Below are 24,169 nucleotides of genomic sequence, written 5' to 3' on the forward strand. Positions count from 1 at the left end.
CAATAACCTACCCTTCAATTATGGGCTGCTCATGTCTTTGTCAGTGGGCAAACTTACAAAATCAGCAAGGGATCAAATACTTATTTCCCCCACTGTACAAAGACTAGGAGACACTCAAGGAAGTTACATGGAAATACTTTTAAAACAAATAGGAGGAAATATTTTTACACTCAACGAATAGTTAAGCTCTGGAACTCGCTGCTGGAGGATGTGGTAACAGCGATCAGCATATCAGGGTTTAAAAAAAGGTTTGGGAAGTTCCTAGTGGAAAAGCCTATAGTCTGCTATTGAGACAGACATGGGGGAAGCCACTGCTTGCCCTGGGATTGTGGTTGCCACAATTTGAGTTTCTGCCATTGGCCACTCTTAGAAACAGGATACTGGGCTAGATGGACCATTGGTCTGACCCAGTATGGCTACTCTTATGTTTAACATTTGATTCACATATTTCTAATTTAGTCAAAAAATACTTTTTCACACAGACAAATTAATACAGTTAGTTCTCTCTTAGGCTTGAAAGTTCTGCGTCTCCTTATTCATTTCCCATTTGAACTATTGTAACTCCTTATTAGAAGATGAAGCTGTCTCAGTGGAGGAGACTTCAACTCATACAGAACTCTTCAGTGAAGTTACTCTGAAACAAAGAAATTTGATGTTTTTTTTTTCCTTGATCAAGAAACACGGACTCCCAGTTTCTTTTCAAATTTTGTTTAAGCTACTCTGTCTTGCCCTTTATGGTTTACTTATACCATACATTCCTACAAGATTATTGCATTCCTTACATCATATTCTTTATTTTCCTTTCTCACATGCATATCCACTTGACTGCTCAAGACACTAATGTTTTAATGCAATTGTACTTTCCCTTTTGAAGTAGTTTGCCTCTAGATATTTGCTCGGAAAAGACTTATTTTATGTTTCAACATTTTTATTGATGCTATTTCAAAATAAAGTGTCAACATGCTCTAGATATAACATATTACAGAACCAAACCTTCCACATAAGTGGAGAATAGGAATCATATCATCAACATTTTAACACTTTCCTTCCCGACCTGTCTATTCCCATAATCCACCCTCCTCTCAAACTTCTGAGCATCTGGGTTTATTTATACAGTAACAGCACATGCAACATACGCAGTTTTTTTTCAGACGATCATATGGTCTGATAACTAAAAGGATATATTAAGTTCAACCACATCTGTCATGTATTATCTGGAAGTCCTTCAATTGTATAATTCAGAGTCCAAACCGAAGGCCTTGTTTCTCATAGCCTCCCGTTCTCCAGTCAGACCGTTCTTATTGATGTCAAAAATGAAACAGCAGCGTTGTCGTGTGACATATACAAATTCCAGTTGCATAACACAAAAAGGCAACCCAACATCAATATAAGGTTATTCATTTTCGTTATCTTTTCAATCTACTTAACTAGCCGATCTTCTATACCCACCCTTATTTCCCACCCCAACTCAGGGAAGAAAAAAAAAAGTAAAAGACTTATTTTAATAAATTTAAAAAGGTGTTTCCTTTTTACTTTGCTCAGACATTTCCTTTGAAGATAGCCTGAATGGCACCGAAACCCTAATGATGCTGATGACTTAATTTACCCAGTTGTTCCCACTCTGAACTGGTCTCTACTGCATTTTGGCCATCAGTCACATCCTGGGTGGCATCACTGTCCTTTCTGACTTGCACTCCCACCATCCCCCTTCTGTGTTTTTCTTGTTCTTTTATCTATAATACTCAGGCTTGTAACCTAGTCCATTGTAGCTACTTCTTACTTGCTCTTCCAATTTGTAGTTGTTGTAAACCTCTATTCCCTTAATTTGCAGTATATTAAAGGTGTAATGTAATATATTTCTTTAGCATATACTGTTTTTAAAAAAAAAAACTTTCTGGGTAAGTTGTCATTAGGGTTATCCGCATATTTATCTCCAAATGGCATTCAGACAGTGGTGCCTGGATGGGCAGTGAATTAATTTGGTGCACATCTTCAGATGATAGTTAATTGGGAGTATGCTGGCACTTAACAGTAAGAAGACTGAGCTTTCAAAGATTAGCAATGGTAGGCTAGAAGTTGATTTATTTTCTGCAAATGTGTTAAATTAAATTACACAGTTGCCATAATTTCAGAAACTGTGCCACAGATTTCTAATTCTTACTACAGGATTTACCCCAAACTGCCACAGAAAACTAGGAGATGCAAACGAGTGGAACTATTGTTGAAGCACTTATGATTTTGTGGCTTGTTCTAGGAGCTGGGCGCTGTGTCACTGGATGGCTACTTTCACCTTTGGAGAGCAGAGCACACTTTGACAAAGGTACCTTAGGTTGTCTATTCCTACAGTCATCTTACGGATATTTTAGTAAGGTTAATAAGCTTATTACTATTCTTGAATTGCAGTGATGACCTCAAATATCTTCTGTGACCTAAAAGGCTTTTTTTTTTACCCTGGTAGTGTTATAACTCAACAATTTATATAATCAAAAGGAAGACCAACCTTTGATTCGCTTCCCTTAATATGGAAAGTAATACATGCATTAACACACTTACTCAGATTTTTAAAGTAATCCATTTGGAAATGTCCTCTTGGGTTTATGCTTGTCAGCCGGTATCATAAACTGTCAATCTGAAGAGGATTGGCTGTATTACAAATGGCATGCTTGCACCATTTGACCTAATATACAAGGTAATTTGAGGTACTGTAAATACGGAGCTCTTGTAAAGAATACAAGGTGGAAAGTGCATGCTTACAAGCATTGCACAAAGGTGTTTCCCTTCCTTACCCTAAGTGAAAGTCTGCATGGGAAGAGAGGAGGAAGGAAATGGGTACATGGAAGTTAAAGAGAAGCAAAAACGATGGCAATGAAGGAAGAGCAGTGAGCCAGCAGATCCAGGCAAGTGGAAAGAAACATTAATCTGGGTGATGAAAAAAAGAGGTGGTAGCTCCCACAGGTGTTAATGAAGTACTAATAGTGAGGAGCAGGGAGTAAGAATGTCCAGGTGTCCAGTTTTCAGCACCCCACCTGCCTCCGTCTCCCTCACCACCTCTCCCGGCCAGGAACATGGTGAGATCCATCGCTATTCTTCCAAGTACTGGTTGGTCTTGTGTGCCATGCCCAGCCATTCAGTTGTGCACACAGATTGTTCAGCTGTTTTTTCTCGTAATTCAAATTGATAACTACCCTCTAAATAGTTGCTAGAAATGCACTTGATGCTTTTAGAATGAAACTTGAGATGGGAAAATTCAATAACAGTTTCTGCTGAAATTTATAGAAGAGAGACACATAAATAAGTAAAGCCAAAGAGATTTCTAGTGACGAAGGAAATTGGCTCTGTACTCTTAAAAAAGAAAAATGGTTATTCTTGGTGCAGAGCTTCAGGTCAGAGTGATGTGACTCTGATCGGGGACCCACTCCACCCACTCCCTCAAAAAAACAAAAAACCGAGGCATAATAGCCTTCCTGACACTAAGTTTTCATTTGGTTTGTTATAGTGCACTTCCTGATTGCTTAGCAATAGTATTTTAAAAGCCTTACATAAAAGCCTTACATCTGCTGCATTTGTTAAGAGGAAGAGGTAAAGCTACCCTTTTAAGAGTATGATGTAGAAATATTTTGGGTTATTTTAGGCGTTGAAGTTAATGTGTGTGTTCCTCTCATTTTCAGCTGCTTTCCACCAAGCTGCCATACTGTAGAGAGAATGTCTGTCTGGCCTATGGTCAGGAATGGTCTGTGTACGCGGTGGGGTCTCAGGCCCACGTCTCTTTCTTGGACCCAAGACAGCCACCTCATAATGTTAAATCTGTCTCTTCCAGAGAAAAAGGCAGTGGTAAGGGTTTGTATCTTCTCCTAGTTCACTCTGAATTTTATTTTTTCTTGTGAAAGGTTTTTTTGTAAATCTTAATGATCTTAAGCTAGCCAACCAGGTTAATCTTCTACCGAGACAGTGACTTCATGCAGAGACCCTGGTTCAATTACAGTAGGTTGTGTGGTTGCAGTTCCCCAGAAATGATCAGGGACTAGCTTGTGGATAGGTTACTTGGCAGGCAAATGGGAATGCAGGTGGCAGCGGGAGGAAGCCAAGACACGAGACTGTGTATAGGTGCAGGTGAGGTCTGTGCATTACTTGTCAAGTAGCTAAGAGTTGATCCCTGATGAATGTTAGATGTCATATAATGCGTTTGCACTACTCCTTCTTTATCCAAGCTCTGGTTTCCCTCGACATTTGCATTACAGTATTAGCTGTCCATTTTCTGACCACTCAGTCACAGAATGAGGTGTATCGTTGCAGTTTTAGGCTGTAATATAGTTGTAGCTATATATCCAGTTCTTTAGCTTGTTTTCAACTCTTCAGCTGAATTGATACCACATGACGGATTGTACTGGTACTGTTTACAGTTCTGGAAAGAATGTCTACCACCAAGGCATTAATAGGATTTTGTCCTCCAAAAATAACAGCTATAATTAACCCTACTTTTGTATTGAGTTGGCCTGCTTTTCTAAAGCAAACTATTGTGAGTCCACTTTAGTATTTAGAAATAAGGGTCAGTAAACGAGGTGATATCTGTCTTAGTAGACTGAATGTGTATTAGGTTTTGAGCTTCAAGCATGCACTATTGGACCTTCTGCTTCTCAGTAATAGGTCTGCCACTGCCATTGCTCTCTAACCCAGGGATTCTCCAACCCAGTCCTTGGGACGCATTCAGCGAGTCAGGTTTTCAGGATACCCACTACGAATATGTATATGAGTTGCGAGTATTGCTTCCATTACATGCAAATCTTTCTTATGCATATTCATTATGGATATCCTGAAAAACACTCAGATGGCTGTGTCCTGAGGATTGAATTGAGAACCACTGTTCTAAACCTTTTCTTTTCAGTGTTGGTTTATTGTTTTGGGAAGAGGGGAAAGCAATTTCTGGCTTCTTAGTGCTGACTCCTTTTCAGTTGGAATTTTACTTTTCCTTTATAGTTGAGCTAGAGTATTATTTGCCACTTTATTTTTCCTTTTTGATCATCATTGTTGCTTCATTCAGTGTGGCACATGTGTAATTTATTAAATTTTTTTTTTTTTTTTTTTAGGTTTAGCTCATATCTTTTCATTGATATCTCAAGGCATATTATCTACTCTCTCTATGTCTATGTAGAGGATTTACAATTTAAGCTTGTACTTGAGGCAGTATAATCACAGCTTCAGCTCTGCTGAGCTCGGTTTGATACTAGCAACCCAGTTGTACAGATTTTATTTTTGAGGACAGACAAGATGATTCAGGCACACATGTGGCATATTTGCTGCTATTTAGCTTGTCAACCACCGGGAACAGATAGTATTTACCCCAGAGTTTTGCAGGAACGTCAACTGAAATTGCAGTCCTGCTGCCAGGTAATCTGTAGTTTATCATTAAATTTGCCACTGTTCCTGAACATTGAAGGGTGGTCAGTGTGTAAACAATTTTTAACAAGGGGGGAGAGCATGCAGAACATGACTCGTGGAATTCCATTTCTGATATGTATGTATGTGTGTGCTGATATGTGTTGAATCTGACCAAGAGGGGAGAGGAGTAGGTTGGTTTGAATGGACAGGTACACAAGCATTCCTTTAATTTTGGAAAGAAGAATTAAACTGAAACCAATTGTGATGTCTAATCATTTAGTACAGGAAGAGTGCTGGGCAGACTTTTACGGTCTGTTCCCTGAGAATGGCATGGACAAATCAAACTCGGGTATACATATAAACTATACTACTACTATAAATCATTTCTATAGCGCTACCAGTCGTACGCAGCGCTTCACAGTTGAACATGAAGGAAAGACAGTCCCTGCTGAAAAGAGCTTACATCTAAATTAGGGTAGACAGGACCAATAAGGGTAGGACAGACAGGAGGACACATAGGGAAAGCAGCATCAAGCAGGTAGGCCTTTAGCCCGGATTTGAAGGCGGCCATGGATGGAGCTAGACGTAACGGCTCAGGAAGCCCATTCCAGGCATAAGATGCGGTGAGACAAAAGGAACGGAGTCTGGAGTTAGTGATGGAGAAGGGTGCAATTAGGAGAGATTTGCCTAGTGAACGGAGTTCCTGGGAAGGAGTGTAGGGAGAGATGAGGGTGGAGAGGTAGTGAGGGGCTGCAGAGTGAATGCATTTATAAGTCAATAAGAGGAGCTTGAATTTTATACGGAAACGGATAGGGAGCCAGTGAAGTGACTTCAGGAGAGGGCTGATATGGGCATAACGACTTTGGCTATGACATACCATGTAAAATGAGTTTATCTTGTTGGGCAGACTGGATGGACCGTTCAGGTCTTTATCTGCTGTCATTTACTGTGTTACTATCAGGTTCATTTTCAAAAGAGATAGACATCCAAAAAGTGACATAAGTCAGCATTTGGATGTTTATCTCACACAAACGTCCAAATCAATATTATCAAAACCTCTTTTTGGACGTATTTCTCTGAAGTCCGTTGGGACATCCAAATCTCAAGGGGGTGTGTTCAAGGCGGGACTTGGGCGTTCCTAAGACATGGACGTCTTTCAGCAATAATGGAACAAAACAAAGATGTCCGAGACTAAGATGTTTTGAGCTAGACCTGTTTTTAAGGATTCAACATTTTTATTGATGATACATGTTATCACATCAACAGCCAGGGGCACATACAGTGTTGCCCCAGGACAACCAATCCAACAATACCATTACAACATCCAACATCCATCATCAAACTTTTTATTTATTTCTCCCATTCTCCCTCCCATCCATCCCATAACTCTTCCACCGGGACCTTGTGTTCTTATGGTCTCGGTGGAATCTCTCCCTTCTTCTCCTTCAATAGTTACTGCTACTTATAAACCCCCCCGCTTGCCCATCCCTTCATCCATCCCGGCCCCTTTGCTTTATTAACACAGGGTGTGACACCTTTCTTGCTCATCCAGATTATAATAAAGAGAAACGAACTTAAACAACAGGATCTAAGGCCCTTATGGTCTTTAAACCAGTGTATATACATCCGCCTGTGCCCCCTCCACACTGCAATATGAGGGGAAGATCTGCTTATGACTTGCCTTCTTGAACCTCTTATTCATGGTCAGCCCCTTCCTCCCCCAAACCACATGTTCAATATGCAATGTAATGTAATGCCAACATTAAAAGTTTAATAAATAACTCCTTCCTCTAGGTGTCAAGGTCTCCCACATTGGTTCCCATTGTGCTCTGAACCTCTGTCCCGGTGTACTATCTATCTCTCGGATACCGCACCGGTCAATTCGCATTTGCTTAAGCATTTGACCCCTCCATATCTGCAGGGGAGGTTCTTCCGCATCTCTCCAGAACTGCAAAATCGAGTTAATGCCATAATACATTCCAATGCACAAGAACGCTTTGAGTCCCACCGGAGGTGTTGTTGTATATCTAAAGTTATTGAATAATATTAGTGGATCTCTAATAAAAGTGCAGTTCCAAATCCTATCTATCTCCTGCCCCACCCTTAACCAAAATCTTTTAACGTGCTTACAGCTCCAGAACATATGCCCCAGTGAGGCCTTCTCAAAATTACATTTTGGACAATTTCCGTTTTCCGCAAATCTAGCCTTAAATGCCCTGCTCGGGGATATATGGGTTCTTAGGAGCCATCTGTACAGTCTCTCTCGTTGTGGTATTGACAATCTTTGTCTGTACAATGATTTCAAGTACGTTTTACAGACCTCTGGAGAAATCATATGTTCTAAGTCACTTGACCATTTTTCTGCTAACCCTTTGTAATCTAGTTCAGCCGTTGAATCTTTAAGCTGTTGATGGTGGAACTTCAAAGGAACAGCAAGCTGAGCTCCTAATGTGAAATCCTCTGAAAGGACTTCTACTACATCCTCCGTTAAATCTTTCCAATCTAGAGAGGCTAAATAGTGTTTTAGTTGATAGTATGCAAAGTGGTTATTTCCCAAGATCTTATACTTTTGTTGAAGCTCTGGGTAAGAGTATATCTTCCCTTCGTCTGTCACTATATGCGCTAAATACATTATTCCCTGTTTTTCCCATTTACGGAATATTCCACCCCCCTGGCCCGGTATAAAGGCCGGATTATTACAAATCGACAACCAAGGTGTTACCCGGGCCGAGAAATGGCGTCTCCTGCATGTCCACCTCCAGGTCTCCCTGAGAGCTCGCAACAGTGGATGTATTTTGAATGCATCCGGAGGCAAAGCAACTCCGGTATGTAGTAATGAGCTAAAATGTATCCCGGGGAGCCTGGATACCTCCACAGAAGTCACAGAGAAATCCAAAGTCCTCCGGTACCAGTCGTTTGTGTCTCATTGAACAGGCAACCGTCAGGAACTTAATGTTTAAAAGACCCATTCCTCCCGCGTCCCGTGGTGTTGTAAGTTGCTCATATGTCAATCTGGGTTTTCTCCCTTGCCAAAGGTACCCCTGTATTATTTTAATGAGTAATTTATCATCCCTAGATTTTAAAAAGAGGGGTAGCTGTTGAAATACATAGAGCCATTTGGGAGCAATCATCATATTGAAAAGCGCAATTCGTCCCCAAATTGTTAATGGTAGGTCTCGCCACATAGTCAGTTTACATTTAGTCATATCCATGAGGGGACCTACATTATCCTTATATAGTGAAGCATAATTATTAGAAATCATTACCCCTAGGTATTTCAGTTTAGAGCCTACCCATGTGATGGGAAACTTCCCTTGCCATTGCGCTTTGATAGTCTCGTCAAGGGCCATCGCTCCCGATTTATCATAGTTCAGGGAAAACCCCGACAGATTGCCATATTCACGAATCACCTCCAATGCAGTTTTTAATGAGCGTTGGGGGTCAGTGAATAACATAAGAATGTCATCCGCGTAGGCTAAAACTTTCACCTCTTGATCTCCCAGTCTCACTCCGCTTATCCCAGTGTCCGAATTTAACGTCCTAAGCAGTGGTTCCAGTGTCAAGTCAAATAGCAGAGGTGAAAGGGGACAACCCTGACGAGTTCCCCTTTCCACAGAAAATCTTGTCGTTATCCCGCCATTAACCACTACCTGTGCATTCATATCATTGTAAAGGGCCTGTATTGCTCGTATAATCCTAGTGGGCAATTTTATCCACTCTAGTAACTCAAATAGGAAGTCCCAGCTGACCCTATCGAATGCCTTAGTGGCATCTAAACTAACCACCATCCCGGGGATTTGCTGGTGTCTACACTGGGCCATAGACATCAATGTTCTCCGGACGTGCAATACCGACTGTCTCCCTGGTATAAACCCTACTTGTGCTGGTCCAATGATTTTAGGGAGGTATATTTTAAGGCGCTCAGTCAGGATCTTTGCCAACAGCTTAATGTCTACATTGATTGAGATAGGTCTGTATGACTCTGGTTCTTCTGCGGTTTTCCCGGGTTTTAGTAATAAAGATATACACGCGGTGTTCTCATGCAGTGGGAACTTCCCCTCCGAGATAACCGCCTGATGGTATGCGTATAGAGGGCCCAGGAGGGAGAGCTCCAAAATTTTATAGAACTCACCGGAGTAACCATCTACCCCAGGTGCGGAATGGGATTTTAGTCCCTTAATCGCACTTTGCAACTCCTTCATCTGTATCGGAGAGTCTAACATAGCCATCTCTTCCTCTCCCAATTGTGGCATATCAGCTTTCCTTAAGAACTCTCTTATTTCGGGTCTCCCTTTTAAGTGATCCTTCTTATATAAATGCATAAAGTGCTCTTGTAAAGTTCTCTGTATATCTTCTAGCTTATTGGTAATACCCCCCCTTTTATCTCGAATTACTGGGATCGTCCGGTTTCCGCCCCTCCTCTTAACCATCCTTGCTAAAAGTCCCCCGGCCCTATTGCCAAACCTATTAAACTTATATTTTTGGAAGGTCTGATTTCTCATTTGATTTTCATGTAACATGGAATTGATGGAGGCTTGTATAGCTAAGTATCTGTCTTTATTAGTTCCCGTTGGCTGCGCCAAATATCGGCGCCTTGCCCCTGCTAGCCGCCTGTTCAAACTAATTAAACTACGTGTGGACCTTTTCCTCCTAGCCGCAACATATGCAATCAGGTCTCCCCGTAGGACGGCCTTCCCCGTGCACCAGAATAATTGAGGGTTAGATTGGTGGGCTCCATTGAAATGTGTGTACTCATCCCACCGGGCCTTTAAAAATTTTTGAAATGATTTATCATTAGCTAAATAACTCGGGAATCTCCAACGTCTAGACGTTACTGAGTTGTATGCACCATCTAATTCTATCCATACGGGGCTATGATCAGAGATCAGTATCTCTTCCATTTTGGAATTAATAACCTGAGGAAACAGTGTCTCTGATACGAAAATATAATCTATCCTTCCCCATGTTCCATGGGCCCTCGATCTGTGCGAATACTCCCTAGTCTCTGGGTGCAAGTTCCTCCAAGCATCTATCACAGAGAGAGAATGTCCAAATTCTTTTAGCACTCTCCCTTCTTTGTGTCCTACACGCGCAAGCCCTCTCAACCCTGTACAATCTAATCCGGGGTCCAACAAGCAATTCATATCTCCCACCACAATCAAATCTTTATCCTGATATGGTGTCATCTGCCTCAGCAAATTAGGGAAGAATGACCTCTCTGGTGGCGTGGGGGCATATACATTCAATATATATAATTCCCTCCCTTGTAACCACAATTTGACCAAAAGATACCGCCCCGCAGAATCTTGCAACACCTTTTTAACTGAGTAGGCCAAACGTTTATGAAAACATATCGCTACCCCACCCTTTCTTCCCTCCGCTGAGGCATAGAGCACCTGCCCAACCCAACTTTGTTGGAGCTTATCATGTTCTAAATCTGATAGCTTTGTTTCCTGCATACATACAATATCAGCATTTAAATATTTTAAATGTTTTAAAATCTTTTTTCTCTTGCATGGGGATGTTATACCCCCAACATTCCATGATATTAATTTACAATGTGGTACAGATGGTACTGTGATATCCACTCTAGGTTTATTTTATATCCTTTGGCAGCTGGGTCCCAGCCCCTCCCCAGTTGCCACATTAAGTGTACTATCACTCCATCATCTGTGTCGGCCTCCCCGGAGTACGTGATAAGTAAGTTCCAATTTATGTCTCTCCTGTCTAATGTTATCCTCTCTAATAAACTTTCTCTTTTTTCCTCTGTGTACTTTATCTGGTGTCCCTTTGCGTTACTTCCCTTCCGTTGTCTCTGTGTATCTTCCCCCCCTCCCCTTGCCCCTCCCATCATGATTGAACCTGTGTGAACTTCTATCACCTACATGAAGCCCCTAACGTAACCTTTCCCCCCTTTGTTTTATATCAATTCCTCCCCCCCACTATGTTCCTTCTGTTGTGCGTGTTAGAATCTGGTTTCTGGATCACACTTAAATCTCATATTGTAATAACTCAATCCAACAGTTCAACCCAGAATATATCAAACATTGTAACTTCCAACCGGAATAATAACATTAAGAGGTACATCCACGAAGCACTCCAAAGAGGCCTCACGCCAGAAATTCCCCTGGAACAATATGAGGTAAAGTGCCCCGCGGATGAGCCCTCAAATCTTAGGTAGTGTCATCATATCCACATTTACCAGTCCTCAAATCTCTTCTCCAAGTGGTTTATTGCCATGATACATGTTCCCCTGGACCACAGTTACTCTTACGGATCTGGCTCTTTTAATTTAACATCCACGAACTGCTGGGCTTCTTGAACCTTCTGAAATGAATGCCATTGGTTCCCATGCTGTATCTTCAGAGTGGCTGGATATATCAACATAAATCTCTTGTTTTTATTGGCTAATGTTGCACATATTGGATGAAATCGCCTCCGTTGCTCCTGGACTCCAGCTGAGTAATCTTGAAAAATTTTTATCGGAGTCCCCTCATATGTAAGGGAATCTCGTCTGAAGCCACGGAGAATCTCCTCTTTGTGCAGATAATTGTGCACTTTAATAATGACAATCCTGGGCCGCTGCTTATCCTGTTGCCAGCGTCCCAGCCTATGTGCTCTCTCTATGCATAGTTCTCCGTAACTATCAGATAAAGCCAGCTCTTTTTTCAGCCACTGTTCCAGGAGGGGCCCCAGAGACCTCTCTGGAACCTTCTCTGGCAGTCCAACAAGTTTTAAATTGCACCTACGTGATCGGTTTTCCATGTCCTCTATCTTGTCCTGCTGCAACTTTAGCTGTTCCTGTAGACGTGCTATTTCTTGTAGGTGCTGCGATCTTAAATCCTCTACTGCCGAAATCCGGTTCTCAGCTTCATCCACTCTCTTCTCTGTGTCTGCCATTGATGATTCCATATTTTTCATCTGACCCGCTAGTAAATCAAACCTTGGGCTAAGAGCCGCGCTCACCGCAGCGGTAATCTGGGCTAGTTGCTTTTCAGTAAATTCTCCCACACCAGTTTGTTTCTGCTCCGCCATTTTCTGACTAGCTTTAGGTGGAGATATCTTCTCCTTGTCAAACTTTGTTCCCCTGCGTGTGGTTCCAGAGGGCATATGTTTCAAATATTGCTCCATGCAAAAGTCGGAGAAGCCCTCCGCCACCTCCTGCCCAGGCTGCGAGTGTAATTATAAGCAGCAATCCGAGAATCCAAAAGTCTGGGCCCACGTAAGCCGCTGGCGCTCTTCGTAAATTATTTGGGCCTCCCCTGAAATCCGTTTGCGCACTATGGGGCCAAAGCCCTAACAGTCCGTAAATGCCAGCAAAGCTTTCCGCTGTCTTCTGGGTGCCTGCAATCTGTCTCTTTCTCTCCTGTATTGATATTCAGGGAAGTCACTCTCTTTAAGTTACCAGCTACCACTGCGTATTTAACTCAGCGGATCAGGGCCCCGGCCTCCCAAGGCCATGTCCGCCCAGCAATCATTTGCCACCACTCCGGTCGTCAATGCTTTACCAGCCCTGGCGGGTCACACTGTCTTTTGATTTACTCTTCTCTTATCCCTTCATATGCCCGGAGCTCAATTCTCCCTCGGCTCGCTACGTCCTCTTCTAAATATTACCTTCTCCCATTTTGCTCATTGCCGCCATGCAGCGTGCGATTCCCGCCTCCGGCCGCCATTTTGCTTTGTGGGGCGCGCCTTCCTTTTATGTTTTAAGTTTCTCGCTGCTGCCATCAATTTCAAGACGCTGCCCCATGCGCGGTAAGTGTCCCCCTGGCTTCCGCTGGCCTGCAAGGAGTCGCTGGAACGGGTCTGGTCCGTCAACTCGCAGCTTCATAATGTGGTGCGACGGAGCTCACGGCAACGCTGCCATTTTGCCGCCCGGCTCCACCGGAAGTCTCTAGACCTGTTTTTATAAACGAATAGCTGCAGTGGGAATTGAACCCACTTCTCCAGGATCAAAGTCTGCTGCACTAACCACTAGGTTACTGCTCTACTCCACAAAAAATGTGCCCCAAATGTGACCAGATGACCACTGGAGGGACTCGGGGATCACCTCCTCTTCCTTGTCACTTGCAGCAAATGAATCCAGGAACTAGTGGGTTAAATCCGCCTACCAGCAGGTGGAGATAGAGATAAACAAACTAAAGGCAGTGATGCCAGACGGCCAGCTCCTTCCTCAGTTAGTATGTCTCTATCTCAGCAGGTGGTGGACGGCTTTTTCTCCAGCTCCTGGTCCCAAGGCCTCTGAGGGTGCTCCTTGGCCGGTGGCCAGTTGCTGGGTCCCTGCTGCACCTCAAATTCCCTCTGAACAGGCTTTTGCTGTTCCTTTCCTTCCCTGTTTGTTTCTGCCTCCTCACTTAAAAAAAAAAAAAAAAAAAAAGGAAGAGAAACAGACAGGGAAGTGTGTTTTTGCTGAGATCAGGTTTGTGTTACTGCTGTCCGAGTCCTGTTTTCTGTTGCCTGCTTGTCTGAGCCTGCCTCAAAGTAGAGTCGAAAGTTTTTTTTTTTCCTTCGGCTCAGCTATCAGTTCCTGCGCTTTCCCGGTGCGGGGTAAGTCCTGCTGGGTTCCTGTTCGGGGATGAGTGATGGCAGCGGAGGCGGTAAAACACTGTTCCCGATGCAGGAAATGGCATTCGGCGGCGGGCCTTTGCAGCGCGGGGTGTGCTGATTTGGCGGGACTCGACGGAGCGGTGCCCCCCCCCCCAAGAGTGTGCTTTCCCGCCCAGAGCCTGGCGATTCTCGCGACATTTTCCGATCAGTCGCAGAGCCAGCTCTGGTAGCGGTTTTGGGCAAAGCTTCTTCTCCACTGGTAGGGGAGTCGGGGGGGGGGGGTCGTCAGGCATTGTGGGCGGTGGTGCAGGTGCCATGGCTACGACCTCTGTTGCGGGGGAGGGGTTTTCGCCAGAGTTTATTTTGCTACTCCATCAGGCGTTTTTATTGAAAAGGGCCTTGCCCCCCCCTCCCCCACGCAGCTGCGACAGCGCCGGCCTTTGATTCTCTCAGGGGGTAACCAAGAGATTTTAGTTTTTCCCCCAGAGGATTTCTCCTCCCTTAAAAAGCCTAGGCTTTCTTTGGGGTCTGAGGAAGGGGTCCTGCATACGGTCGCCTGCAGCTTCCTCCGTGGTGGCGCTCTCAGAGCAGACAGGGATGGAGGACGGTGTCCTTACTGACCAACCGGAGGACTCTTCTGCCGTGAGGATTTTACATAAGGAGGAGTTGTTTTCCTTTATCTCTCAGGCGCTGGAAGCCCTGAATATAGAAGACCTGAGGTTGCGGCTTCTCAGGCGGTCAACCCCAAGATGGCTAGTACCAGATGACCTTCTAAGGTCTTTCCGGTACATGAAGCTATTGAAGAGTTGATTTCGGCCCAGTGGGCGAATCCAGATGGGGGGCTGAAAGTAGCCAGGGCTATGGCCAGGCTGTATCCGGTTTCTGTGGACCGTTTAGAGTAGTTTGCTCTACCTAGGGTGGCACTAAGAAGACTACTCTTCCAGTGGAAGGTGATGTGGCACTTAAGGATATGCAAGACAGACGGCTAGAGGCCTCTTTAAAACATACCTTTGAGGTGGCCTTTTGACACTTCAAACTTCTGTTTGTAGTTCTTGTGCGGCTAGAGCTTGTCTCAGTTGGCTACATTCTGTCATGGATTTGATTTCGGAGACTGATATGCCAGGAACTCCTCAGATGTCGCCGATGGATATTGGGCTGGTGTACTTGGCAGATGCCTTGTATGATTCGGTCCGTGCTTCGGCCAAACTCATGGCCTTGACTGTTTCCTCTCGGCGTCTTCTGTGACTCCTTCATTGGGCCGCAGATATGGCCTCTAAGCAACAGCTCATTAAATTGCCTTTCCGAGGGAAATTGCTTTTTGGGGAAGACCTAGAAAGGAACCTCGAGTTCACATTTCAGAGAGACGCGATGGTATCTCCCGGGGCGGTCCAATGCAGCCTTTCAGAATCCTCGTTTTGCGCAGTGTTCTTCCTTTCGCAAGGAGAAGCGTCCGGCTGGACCCCCTTCTCGTCAGAGGGCTCCTTCTTGGGCCTCCCAGTGATGGGGCACAGGTCCACTCGGGAGGAGAGCAGATCGGTGGTCGGCTTTCTATGTTTCTTCCAGAGTGGGCCAGAATTACTTCAGACCAGTGGCTCCTCGATGTGGTGCGATTAGGTTACACCGTAGAATTCTTCTCTCCTGTCAGACTTTTTTTCTGGAGTCCTGCTGTGTATCACGGGCCAAGAGGGCAGCGGTTCTGCAGTGTTTGAGACCTGCTAAGGATATGGGCTATTGTGCCTGTTCCTCCTCTTGAAAGGTGCACAGGTCAGTACTCCATCTTCTTTGTGGTTCCAAAGAAGGGAGGGGCTTTTCGGGTTTTTGCAGGTTCATCACTTCCACAGGGAGACATTAAGGGCCGTTATTGCTGCTGCTCTACCAGGCGAGTTTTTGATGGCTCTCAATTTGAGGGAAGCTTACCTGCATATTCCCATTTGGCAGCCCTATCAGAGATTTCTCAGATTTGCAGTGCTGGGTCAGCACTTCCAGTTTCGGGCCCTTCCTTTCGGAATGGCCACTGCCCCACGCACTTTTTCCAAGGTCATGGTCATGGCAGCGGCGTTCCTGTGGAAGGAAGGGGGATTAGAGTGCATCCATATTTCGACGACTGGCTGATTCGGGCGATGACAGCAGAGGAGAGTCGAGTGGTCACAAACTGAGTGATTGCAGTGTTGCAATCCCTAGGTTGGGTGGTCAATATGAACAAGAGTCATCTGGTTCCTACTCAGAGTCTGGAGTATCTTGGAGTGCAATTCGATACGAAGCGGGGTAGGTGTTTCTCCCCGAGGGGCGAAGGATCAAATTGCTTTCTCAGGTATGGCCTTATTGAGTCGTTGCGCTCCCCGAGTGTGGGACTATGTTCAGCTCCTCGGTTCCATGATTGCGATCTTGGAGGTCATTCCATGGGCAAGGGCTCACATGCGGCCTCTTCAGAATTTCCTTTTGAGCAGATGGTCGCCGATGTTGCTGGATTATCAACGACGCCTTCCTTGGTCGAGCTGGGCCAGGGACAGTCGTGCGTGGTGACTCCGGTCAGCCAATTTGCAGAAGGGTGTTTCTCTGGCATCTCCCAATTAGGTGGTAGTCGTGACGGATATCAGCCTTGCGGGCTGGGGAGCCCATTGTTTTCATTGAGTAGCCCAGGGATCGTGGACCCCTCTCGAAGTGATTTGGCCGATAAATTGTCTGGAATTGCGAGCAGTCGTGAATGCGCTGCAGAGTTTTCAGGACCTTCTGCAGGGGCAGGCAGTTTGTGTATTCTCGGACAGCACCACAACGGTGGCCTACATCAGTCGGCAGGGGGGCACTCGCAGTCTTCCCTTGGCAGTGGAAGTGTCTTGTCTTCTAGTATGGGCGGAAGCGCATGTTCAGAGTCTGTCGGCAGCGCACATTGCGGATCAAGACAATGTTCAAGCTGGTTTTCTCAGCTGGACTCATTTGGATGCAGCGGAATGGACGCTGTCAGACTGGCTTTTTGGCTGATCTGTCAACGTTGGGGAAGACCGGTAATGGATCTCATGGCCATGGCTTGCAATGCCAAAGTCCCCCAGTTCTTCAGCCACAAACGGCAGCCAGGATCCGCAAGATTGGACGCTCTTCTCCAGCCATGGCCGGAACAACAGCTACTGTATGTTTTTCCTCCGTGGCCTCTGATAGGGAGAGTTCTTTGCCGCATAGGGCAGCATCGGGGGCCGGTTGTTCTAGTGGCCCCAGACTGGCCGCGATGGCCGTAGTATGCGGATCTCGTTCGAGCACTCTGAGCCACCATTGCGACTTCCGTGACTCCCGATCTGCTGCATCAAGGGCTGGCTCAGATGGAAAATCCCTCCTGCTTTGGTCTTACGTCCTGGCTATTGAGAGGTGGCAGCTGAGGAAGAAGGGATTTTCAGGACCAGTCATTGCCACTCTTTTGGGGGCACGGAAGCAGTTTACTTCAGCAGCGTACGCGCGAGTGTGGAAATTTTTCTCGGCATGGTGTGCTTTGCGTGCTGAATCGCCTTTTCGGGCGGACATTCCGGTTATTCTGGAGTTCCTTCAGAATGGTCATCAAAAGGGATTGGCATATAATTCCCTTTGAGTGTAGGTGGCCGTGCTATCTTGTTTTAGGGGCAAACTGGACGGTTCCTCTTTAGCAGCTCACTCTGATGTGGTCCGTTTCCTACGCGGGCTCTTCGGCTTTGGCCTCCTCTGCGGCAGCCATGCCCGGCGTGGCATTTGAATGTGGTACTGCGAGCCTTCCAGGCCCCCACCATTTGAGCTTTTGAATAAGGTTTCTGTGAAGGATACTGTGTTTTTGGTGGCCATTGCTTCGGCTAGGAGGATTTCTGAAATTCAGTCTTTGTCTTGCAGAGATCCTTTTTTTGCAGTTTTCTGAAGCAGGAGTGTCAATCCTGCTTTCGTTTCTACCTAAAGTGGTTTTGGCTTCCCATGTCAATCAGATAGTTTATCTTCCATGTTTTCAAAGAGAGGATTGTCCGGGGGAGTTTGTCTCGCTACGTTTCCTGGACGTGCAGAGAGCCTTGTTTCGGTACTTGCAGATCTCTAACGAGTTTCTACGCGCGGATCAACTTTGTGCTCTTGTCGGGATCGAAAAGAGGTGAGGCGGCTTCTAAGGCTTCCATTGCTCACTGGATTAGGAAGCCATTGGAGCAGCGTATCTGCTACAAGGGTGGGCGTCTCCAGTGGCCCTGAAGGCGCATTCTACTCGGGCACAGGCGGCTTCTTGGGCGGAGTCGGAGGCCTTATCTCTGGAAGAGATTTGTCGGGCGGCTACTTGGGCGTCCGTCATACTTTTGCGAAGCATTGCAGGCTAGACGTGTCTGCTCGGGAGGATGTGAGTTTTGGGGCGGGAGTGTTGGCGCGGGGAGCGTCGGCTTCCCACTCTACTTAAGGAATGCTTTGGTACATCCCACTAGTTCCTGGATTCATTTACTGCAAGTGACAAGGAAGGTAAAATTACCTGATAATTTTCTTTCCTTTAATGCAGCAGATGAGTCCAGGATCCCTCCCTAGTTCAGCCAATGTTTTTTTCATTTTCCGCGCAGTGTGGCTATTTTTTCCTTCCAGGTTCTCTTTTGCAGAGTTCAGACAGATATGGGAACACGGAAAGGATTCCGATTTCTGGATCAAGTTGCAGTTATTTCGAAGTTCTTATTTGGTTCTCTGTTTTTCAGAGTGAGGATGGTTTTTGGTTGTTATTGGTTTTATATTTTGGGCCTTGGCAAATGCTTACGAATGACATACTAACTGAGGAAGGAGCTGGCAGTCTGGCATCACTGCCTTTAGTTTGTTTATCTCTATCGCCACCTGCTGGTAGGCGGAGTTAACCCACTAGTTCCTGGATTCATCTGCTGCGTTAAAGGAAAGAAAATGATCAGGTAAGACATAATTTTACCTTCCTCCGCCAAATCACAAAACATTTTTCCAAACAGCACTTTCAAAAGGAAAAGATACTTTTTTTTGTAGAAAATGACCTTTCCTGTTCTGATTTTGGACATTTTACAAAAAAATGTCCAAATTCAGACTTAATATCCAAAAATTCCCCTTGTGCATTTGACTTGCCGAAAGTCACATGGAGCAGCAGTGGGAATTGAACCCATGTTGCCAGGATAAAAGCCCGCTGCACTAACCATTACATCATTCCTCTGTTTTGGACGTCTTGCATTTGGATGTCTTTGTGTTCGAAAATGGCCGAAAATCAAGGATGACCAAATTCAAGGATGACCATGGTATTTTTGAGCACAAAGATGTAATCATCTTTTTTTGAAAATGACCTTTTCCCCACCTCCGAGTTTGGACGTTTTACAAAGATGTCCAAATTCCAGCTTAGATGTTCCTTTCGAAAATGCCCCTCTGTTACTAGATGTTACTGTCAACAGTGGCACTCTGGTTAAACTTAATCATGCAGCAAGTATTACCACAAGGAGGCAGTCACTAGGAGTCACTATGTATAGCAATTATCATTAGAGCTGTACAGTTCAATCAGGTTTCACAGCAGAATGTACTGCAAAGAAAAAGGAATACGTATCTGAATCATTAAGAGCCAGCCGAGAAAGAGTTGGGTGTATGGCAGCAGACAGGGTGCATGACAGAAAAAGAATGATGCCTCATTTCCAACTCCTCTGCATCTGTTGGTTTGACGGGAACAATGCCCTAACTGCTGTATTTTCAATTTAACTGCATCTCCCATAGAAATGCACTGGGCAGTTTTTTTTGTGGGCTTTGTTCCCAGAACCCCACAGTCCTCTCTAGCCCAATTTCAAACTGCATGCCTTTTCCCTTGTTTACCCCAATGCCGGAGAGTTTGACCCCAGACAGATTTTTAAGCTGTTTTGTAGAGTTTCTGTATAGTACGTTGGACTACAGATAAAATGGGTTCCAGCGATGGTCCAAGAAAATACAGACACACGATTGATGCAGTGCAAAATGCTAGAAGCTATTGTTAAAAAGGGGTGGGAATGTTTTTATTCTCTAAGTTGTGTAATGGACTATGTATGTTTTAATTTGTTACCTGCCAAGAATGATGAGATTGAGTGGGAAATAAATACTGTTCTAAACTATTTTGTTTAATTATTTTTAAAATTTGCATAAATAAATAGTCACTGGAAAGAGAAAGAAACTTGAAATTTTACAGGAAGAAGCTAGACACTACTCTTCAGAGCATGCTTTGAATGTTTTTGGATTTTTTTTTTCATTTTATAGGTATACAGTTTGAAAGATACCATTTTATTATTTATATAAAGCTATAAATATACTCAAGTCGAAAGTTTGTTATTGCAGACTCATTAGCTTAGTGGTTTGGCGCTTGTCTTCTGAGGTTGGCTAACCACAACTTTTTTTTAAATCAAACCATTTTTGAGTGGATTTCATTCCTTAGTTCTTAAAATTACTTTTCTACTTATTACTAGAAATAATCTGTGGTGCTTGTACCTTTTTTCCTGCAGTTGCTGAACCCCAGGTTTCAATTCGGAAGTGCCAAGTCTTTATTCATGATCTGCCTTACTTACTTTGTCTCTTAGTAAAAACACATCTCGTAAATCTCTCAAATCTTCTCTTACTTTGAGTCATGTTTACTTGTTCATTTCACACAAGCTTGACCAAATAAATGTTTACTTTCAGACTCGCAATAACAGACATGAGAAAGTTTAATGTTGATCCCACCAATTCCATTGCTATATTTTGCTATAATGGAATACACTAAAAATGATTTTAGGATATCCTTAAGTCTTTATTGCTTGTACACTTGGAGTCGGCGCAATCAGAACAATAGGTAAACACTCACTGGAGCATGGACTCAATACGGTCTGTGTTTTGGCCTATGCCTTCATCAGGACTCAATAAACAAAAACACATATATAAGTGAATACATAATGGATAAATAGGTAAATACAGTGGTGGAAATAAGTATTTGATCCCTTGCTGATTTTGTAAGTTTGCCCACAGACAAAGACATGAGCAGCCCATAATTGAAGGGTAGGTTATTGGTAACAGTGAGAGATAGCACATCACAAATTAAATCCGGAAAATCACATTGTGGAAAGTATATGAATTTATTTGCATTCTGCAGAGGTAAATAAGTATTTAATCCCTCTGGCAAACAAGACCTAATACTTGGTGGCAAAACCCTTGTTGGCAAGCACAGCGGTCAGACGTCTTCTGTAGTTGATGATGAGGTTTGCACACATGTCAGGAGGAATTTTGGTCCACTCCTCTTTGCAGATCATCTCTAAATCATTAAGAGTTCTGGGCTGTCGCTTGGCAACTCGCAGCTTCAGCTCCCTCCATAAGTTTTCAATGGGATTAAGGTCTGGTGACTGGCTAGGCCACTCCATGACCCTAATGTGCTTCTTCCTGAGCCACTCCTTTGTTGCCTTGGCTGTATGTTTTGGGTCATTGTCGTGCTGGAAGACCCAGCCACGACCCATTTTTAAGGCCCTGGCGGAGGGAAGGAGGTTGTCACTCAGAATTGTACGGTACATGGCCCCATCCATTCTCCCATTGATGCGGTGAAGTAGTCCTGTGCCCTTAGCAGAGAAACACCCCCAAAACATAACATTTCCACCTCCATGCTTGACAGTGGGGACGGTGTTCTTTGGGTCATAGGCAGCATTTCTCTTCCTCCAAACACGGCGAGTTGAGTTCATGTCAAAGAGCTCAATTTTTGTCTCATCTGACCACAGCACCTTCTCCCAATCACTCTCGGCATCATCCAGGTGTTCACTGGCAAACTTCAGATGGGCCGTCACATGTGCCTTCCGGAGCAGGGGGACCTTGCGGGCACTGCAGGATTGCAATCCGTTATGTCGTAATGTGTTACCAATGGTTTTCGTGGTGACAGTGGTCCCAGCTGCCTTGAGATCATTGACAAGTTCCCCCCTTGTAGTTGTAGGCTGATTTCTAACCTTCCTCATGATCAAGGATACCCCACGAGGTGAGATTTTGCGTGGAGCCCCAGATCTTTGTCGATTGACAGTCATTTTGTACTTCTTCCATTTTCTTACTATGGCACCAACAGTTGTCTCCTTCTCGCCCAGCGTCTTACTGATGGTTTTGTAGCCCATTCCAGCCTTGTGCAGGTGTATGATCTTGTCCCTGACATCCTTAGACAGCTCCTTGCTCTTGGCCATTTTGTAGAGGTTAGAGTCTGACTGATTCACTGAGTCTGTGGACAGGTGTCTTTCATACAGGTGACCATTGCCGACAGCTGTCTGTCATGCAGGTAACGAGTTGATTTGGAGCATCTACCTGGTCTGTAGGGGCCAGATCTCTTACTGGTTGGTGGGGGATCAAATACTTATTTCCCTCTGCAGAATGCAAATAAATTCATATACTTTCCACAATGTGATTTTCCGGATTTAATTTGTGATGTGCTATCTCTCACTGTTACCAATAACCTACCCTTCAATTATGGGCTGCTCATGTCTTTGTCAGTGGGCAAACTTACAAAATCAGCAAGGGATCAAATACTTATTTCCACCACTGTATATGCAACAAAACATAGGCACATGCAAAAACAAAAAAACCCCTAAAATTAATATTTCTAAACCAGAGGTACATGTAGTGGAGGTGTTAATACATAATAAATAAAAAGTGACCTTAAAAAACATACAGGGACCTGTTTACTAAGGTGTGCTAGCGTTTTTAGTGTGGACTAATGCTAGACACCCATATATTCCGATGGGTGTATCTAGCGTTAGTGCACCTATAGCACAGCTTAGTAAACAGGGCCCTAAGGGAGTAAAACCTATAAAGTGCAATTGTCAATAAAAATATATTAATGTGAACAAGAATAAGTGCATACAAATAGATGAACGAAAAAGTAATCAATGCAAGTGCAAATCAATGAAATACGTATATGTACTTAAAAAAAAAAATACAAGTGAACATACCAAGCAAACAGTCAAAATTAGGGCAAAGCAGCAACAGTGAAAATAGGCACACAGCCAATGTAAAATGTAGTTTAAAATCAACTTGAACCTGAACTCTGTTTTGGGATAATGTGGGATACAAATGTCATTATAAATAAACTCAAGAAGATGGGTCAGTGAGCCATTTCGGCTCTGTATCCTAAATGCATTGATTTTTGATTATATAAGAAATTAGGATTTTAATGTCATTTTTACACATGCACACAACAGCTATGTTGGAGGACGGACATTCAGTATATTACCATCTCCTTGATGATGTATTTGCACATTTTGGTTTCTTTACATTTATGCTGCTATATTTCTTTACGAAGGCAAAAAAGGAGGTAAAAAATCCTCACGACACCGTGAAGATGAAACAAAAAAGTGAGGAGAATGGATGAGGATACCAACTGTTTTATATTTATTCACTTAAAAAATTACATGTGCATAACAGCGACCCGACACGGCCGTGTTTCGGCACAATGGCCTGCCTCAGGGGTCTTTATAACCTTGAATGATGTAGTTTAGAATATTTGTTCCAAGGGAAATAACAGGAAACAAATCTCTCTGGTCTCCTCTCTTCAAAAACGAGCATCTAAATACTCCTCTCCTAAGAGATTTGTTTCCTGTTATTTCCCTTGGAACAAATATTCTAAACTACATCATTCAAGGTTATAAAGACCCCTGAGGCAGGCCATTGTGCCGAAACACGGCCGTGTCGGGTCGCTGTTATGCACATGTAATTTTTTAAGTGAATAAATATAAAACAGTTGGTATCCTCATCCATTCTCCTCACTTTTTTGTTTCAGCTATATTTCTTTATTCAGAATGTTTTTGTATTTCATTTATCATTTTTGACACACTTTACCAGCTTTTCTTTGTATGTTCCTTTTCCCTTTATAGTGATTTGCACTGCTACATCACCGCATTTTTATATTTTTCTACATTTCACATGTCATGATTTGATACAGTTTACAAAAGTCTGCACACTTCACTTTTCAAGGTTCTTTTTTTTTTTTTTTTAGATCATGCTTTGGTTCACACTTTAATAATAATAATTTGTTTTTGTGGGCACTTCCATTTGATCTGTTTTTCAGGTTTGTCCACTGATATTTGTATTGATTTTGGAGACTGCATCACTGTCGCAGCTTCTGTTTTGTGCACTCATTTTATTTTCATTGTATTTCTTTAGATCATGTTTTGTTTCAAACTGTATCATAAGTTAAAATTGTAGGCACTTTCAATTGACTGTTCATCTTCCAAGTTCGTTCACTGACATCTGTATCGCTGTTACTTTTGCAGACTGCATCGCTGTCACCGCTTCTGTTTACATTTCATTATTC

General features: G+C 43.8%; 1 protein-coding gene across 1 annotated transcript in view; it reads left to right on the forward strand.

Moving 5' to 3' along the window:
- Window positions 1-24,169, forward strand: part of LOC115462834 (DDB1- and CUL4-associated factor 12) — a 113,825-nt gene that overhangs the window by 71,526 nt on the left and 18,130 nt on the right. Inside the window, exons 6-7 of the mRNA XM_030192868.1 lie at window positions 2,255-2,320; window positions 3,669-3,831. Of these exons, the coding sequence (XP_030048728.1) occupies window positions 2,255-2,320; window positions 3,669-3,831 (229 nt within the window). The remainder of the gene's footprint in view (window positions 1-2,254; window positions 2,321-3,668; window positions 3,832-24,169) is intronic.

This window comes from Microcaecilia unicolor, chromosome 2 (assembly GCF_901765095.1).
Source record: "Microcaecilia unicolor chromosome 2, aMicUni1.1, whole genome shotgun sequence".
NCBI classification, from domain to species: Eukaryota; Metazoa; Chordata; class Amphibia; order Gymnophiona; family Siphonopidae; genus Microcaecilia; species Microcaecilia unicolor.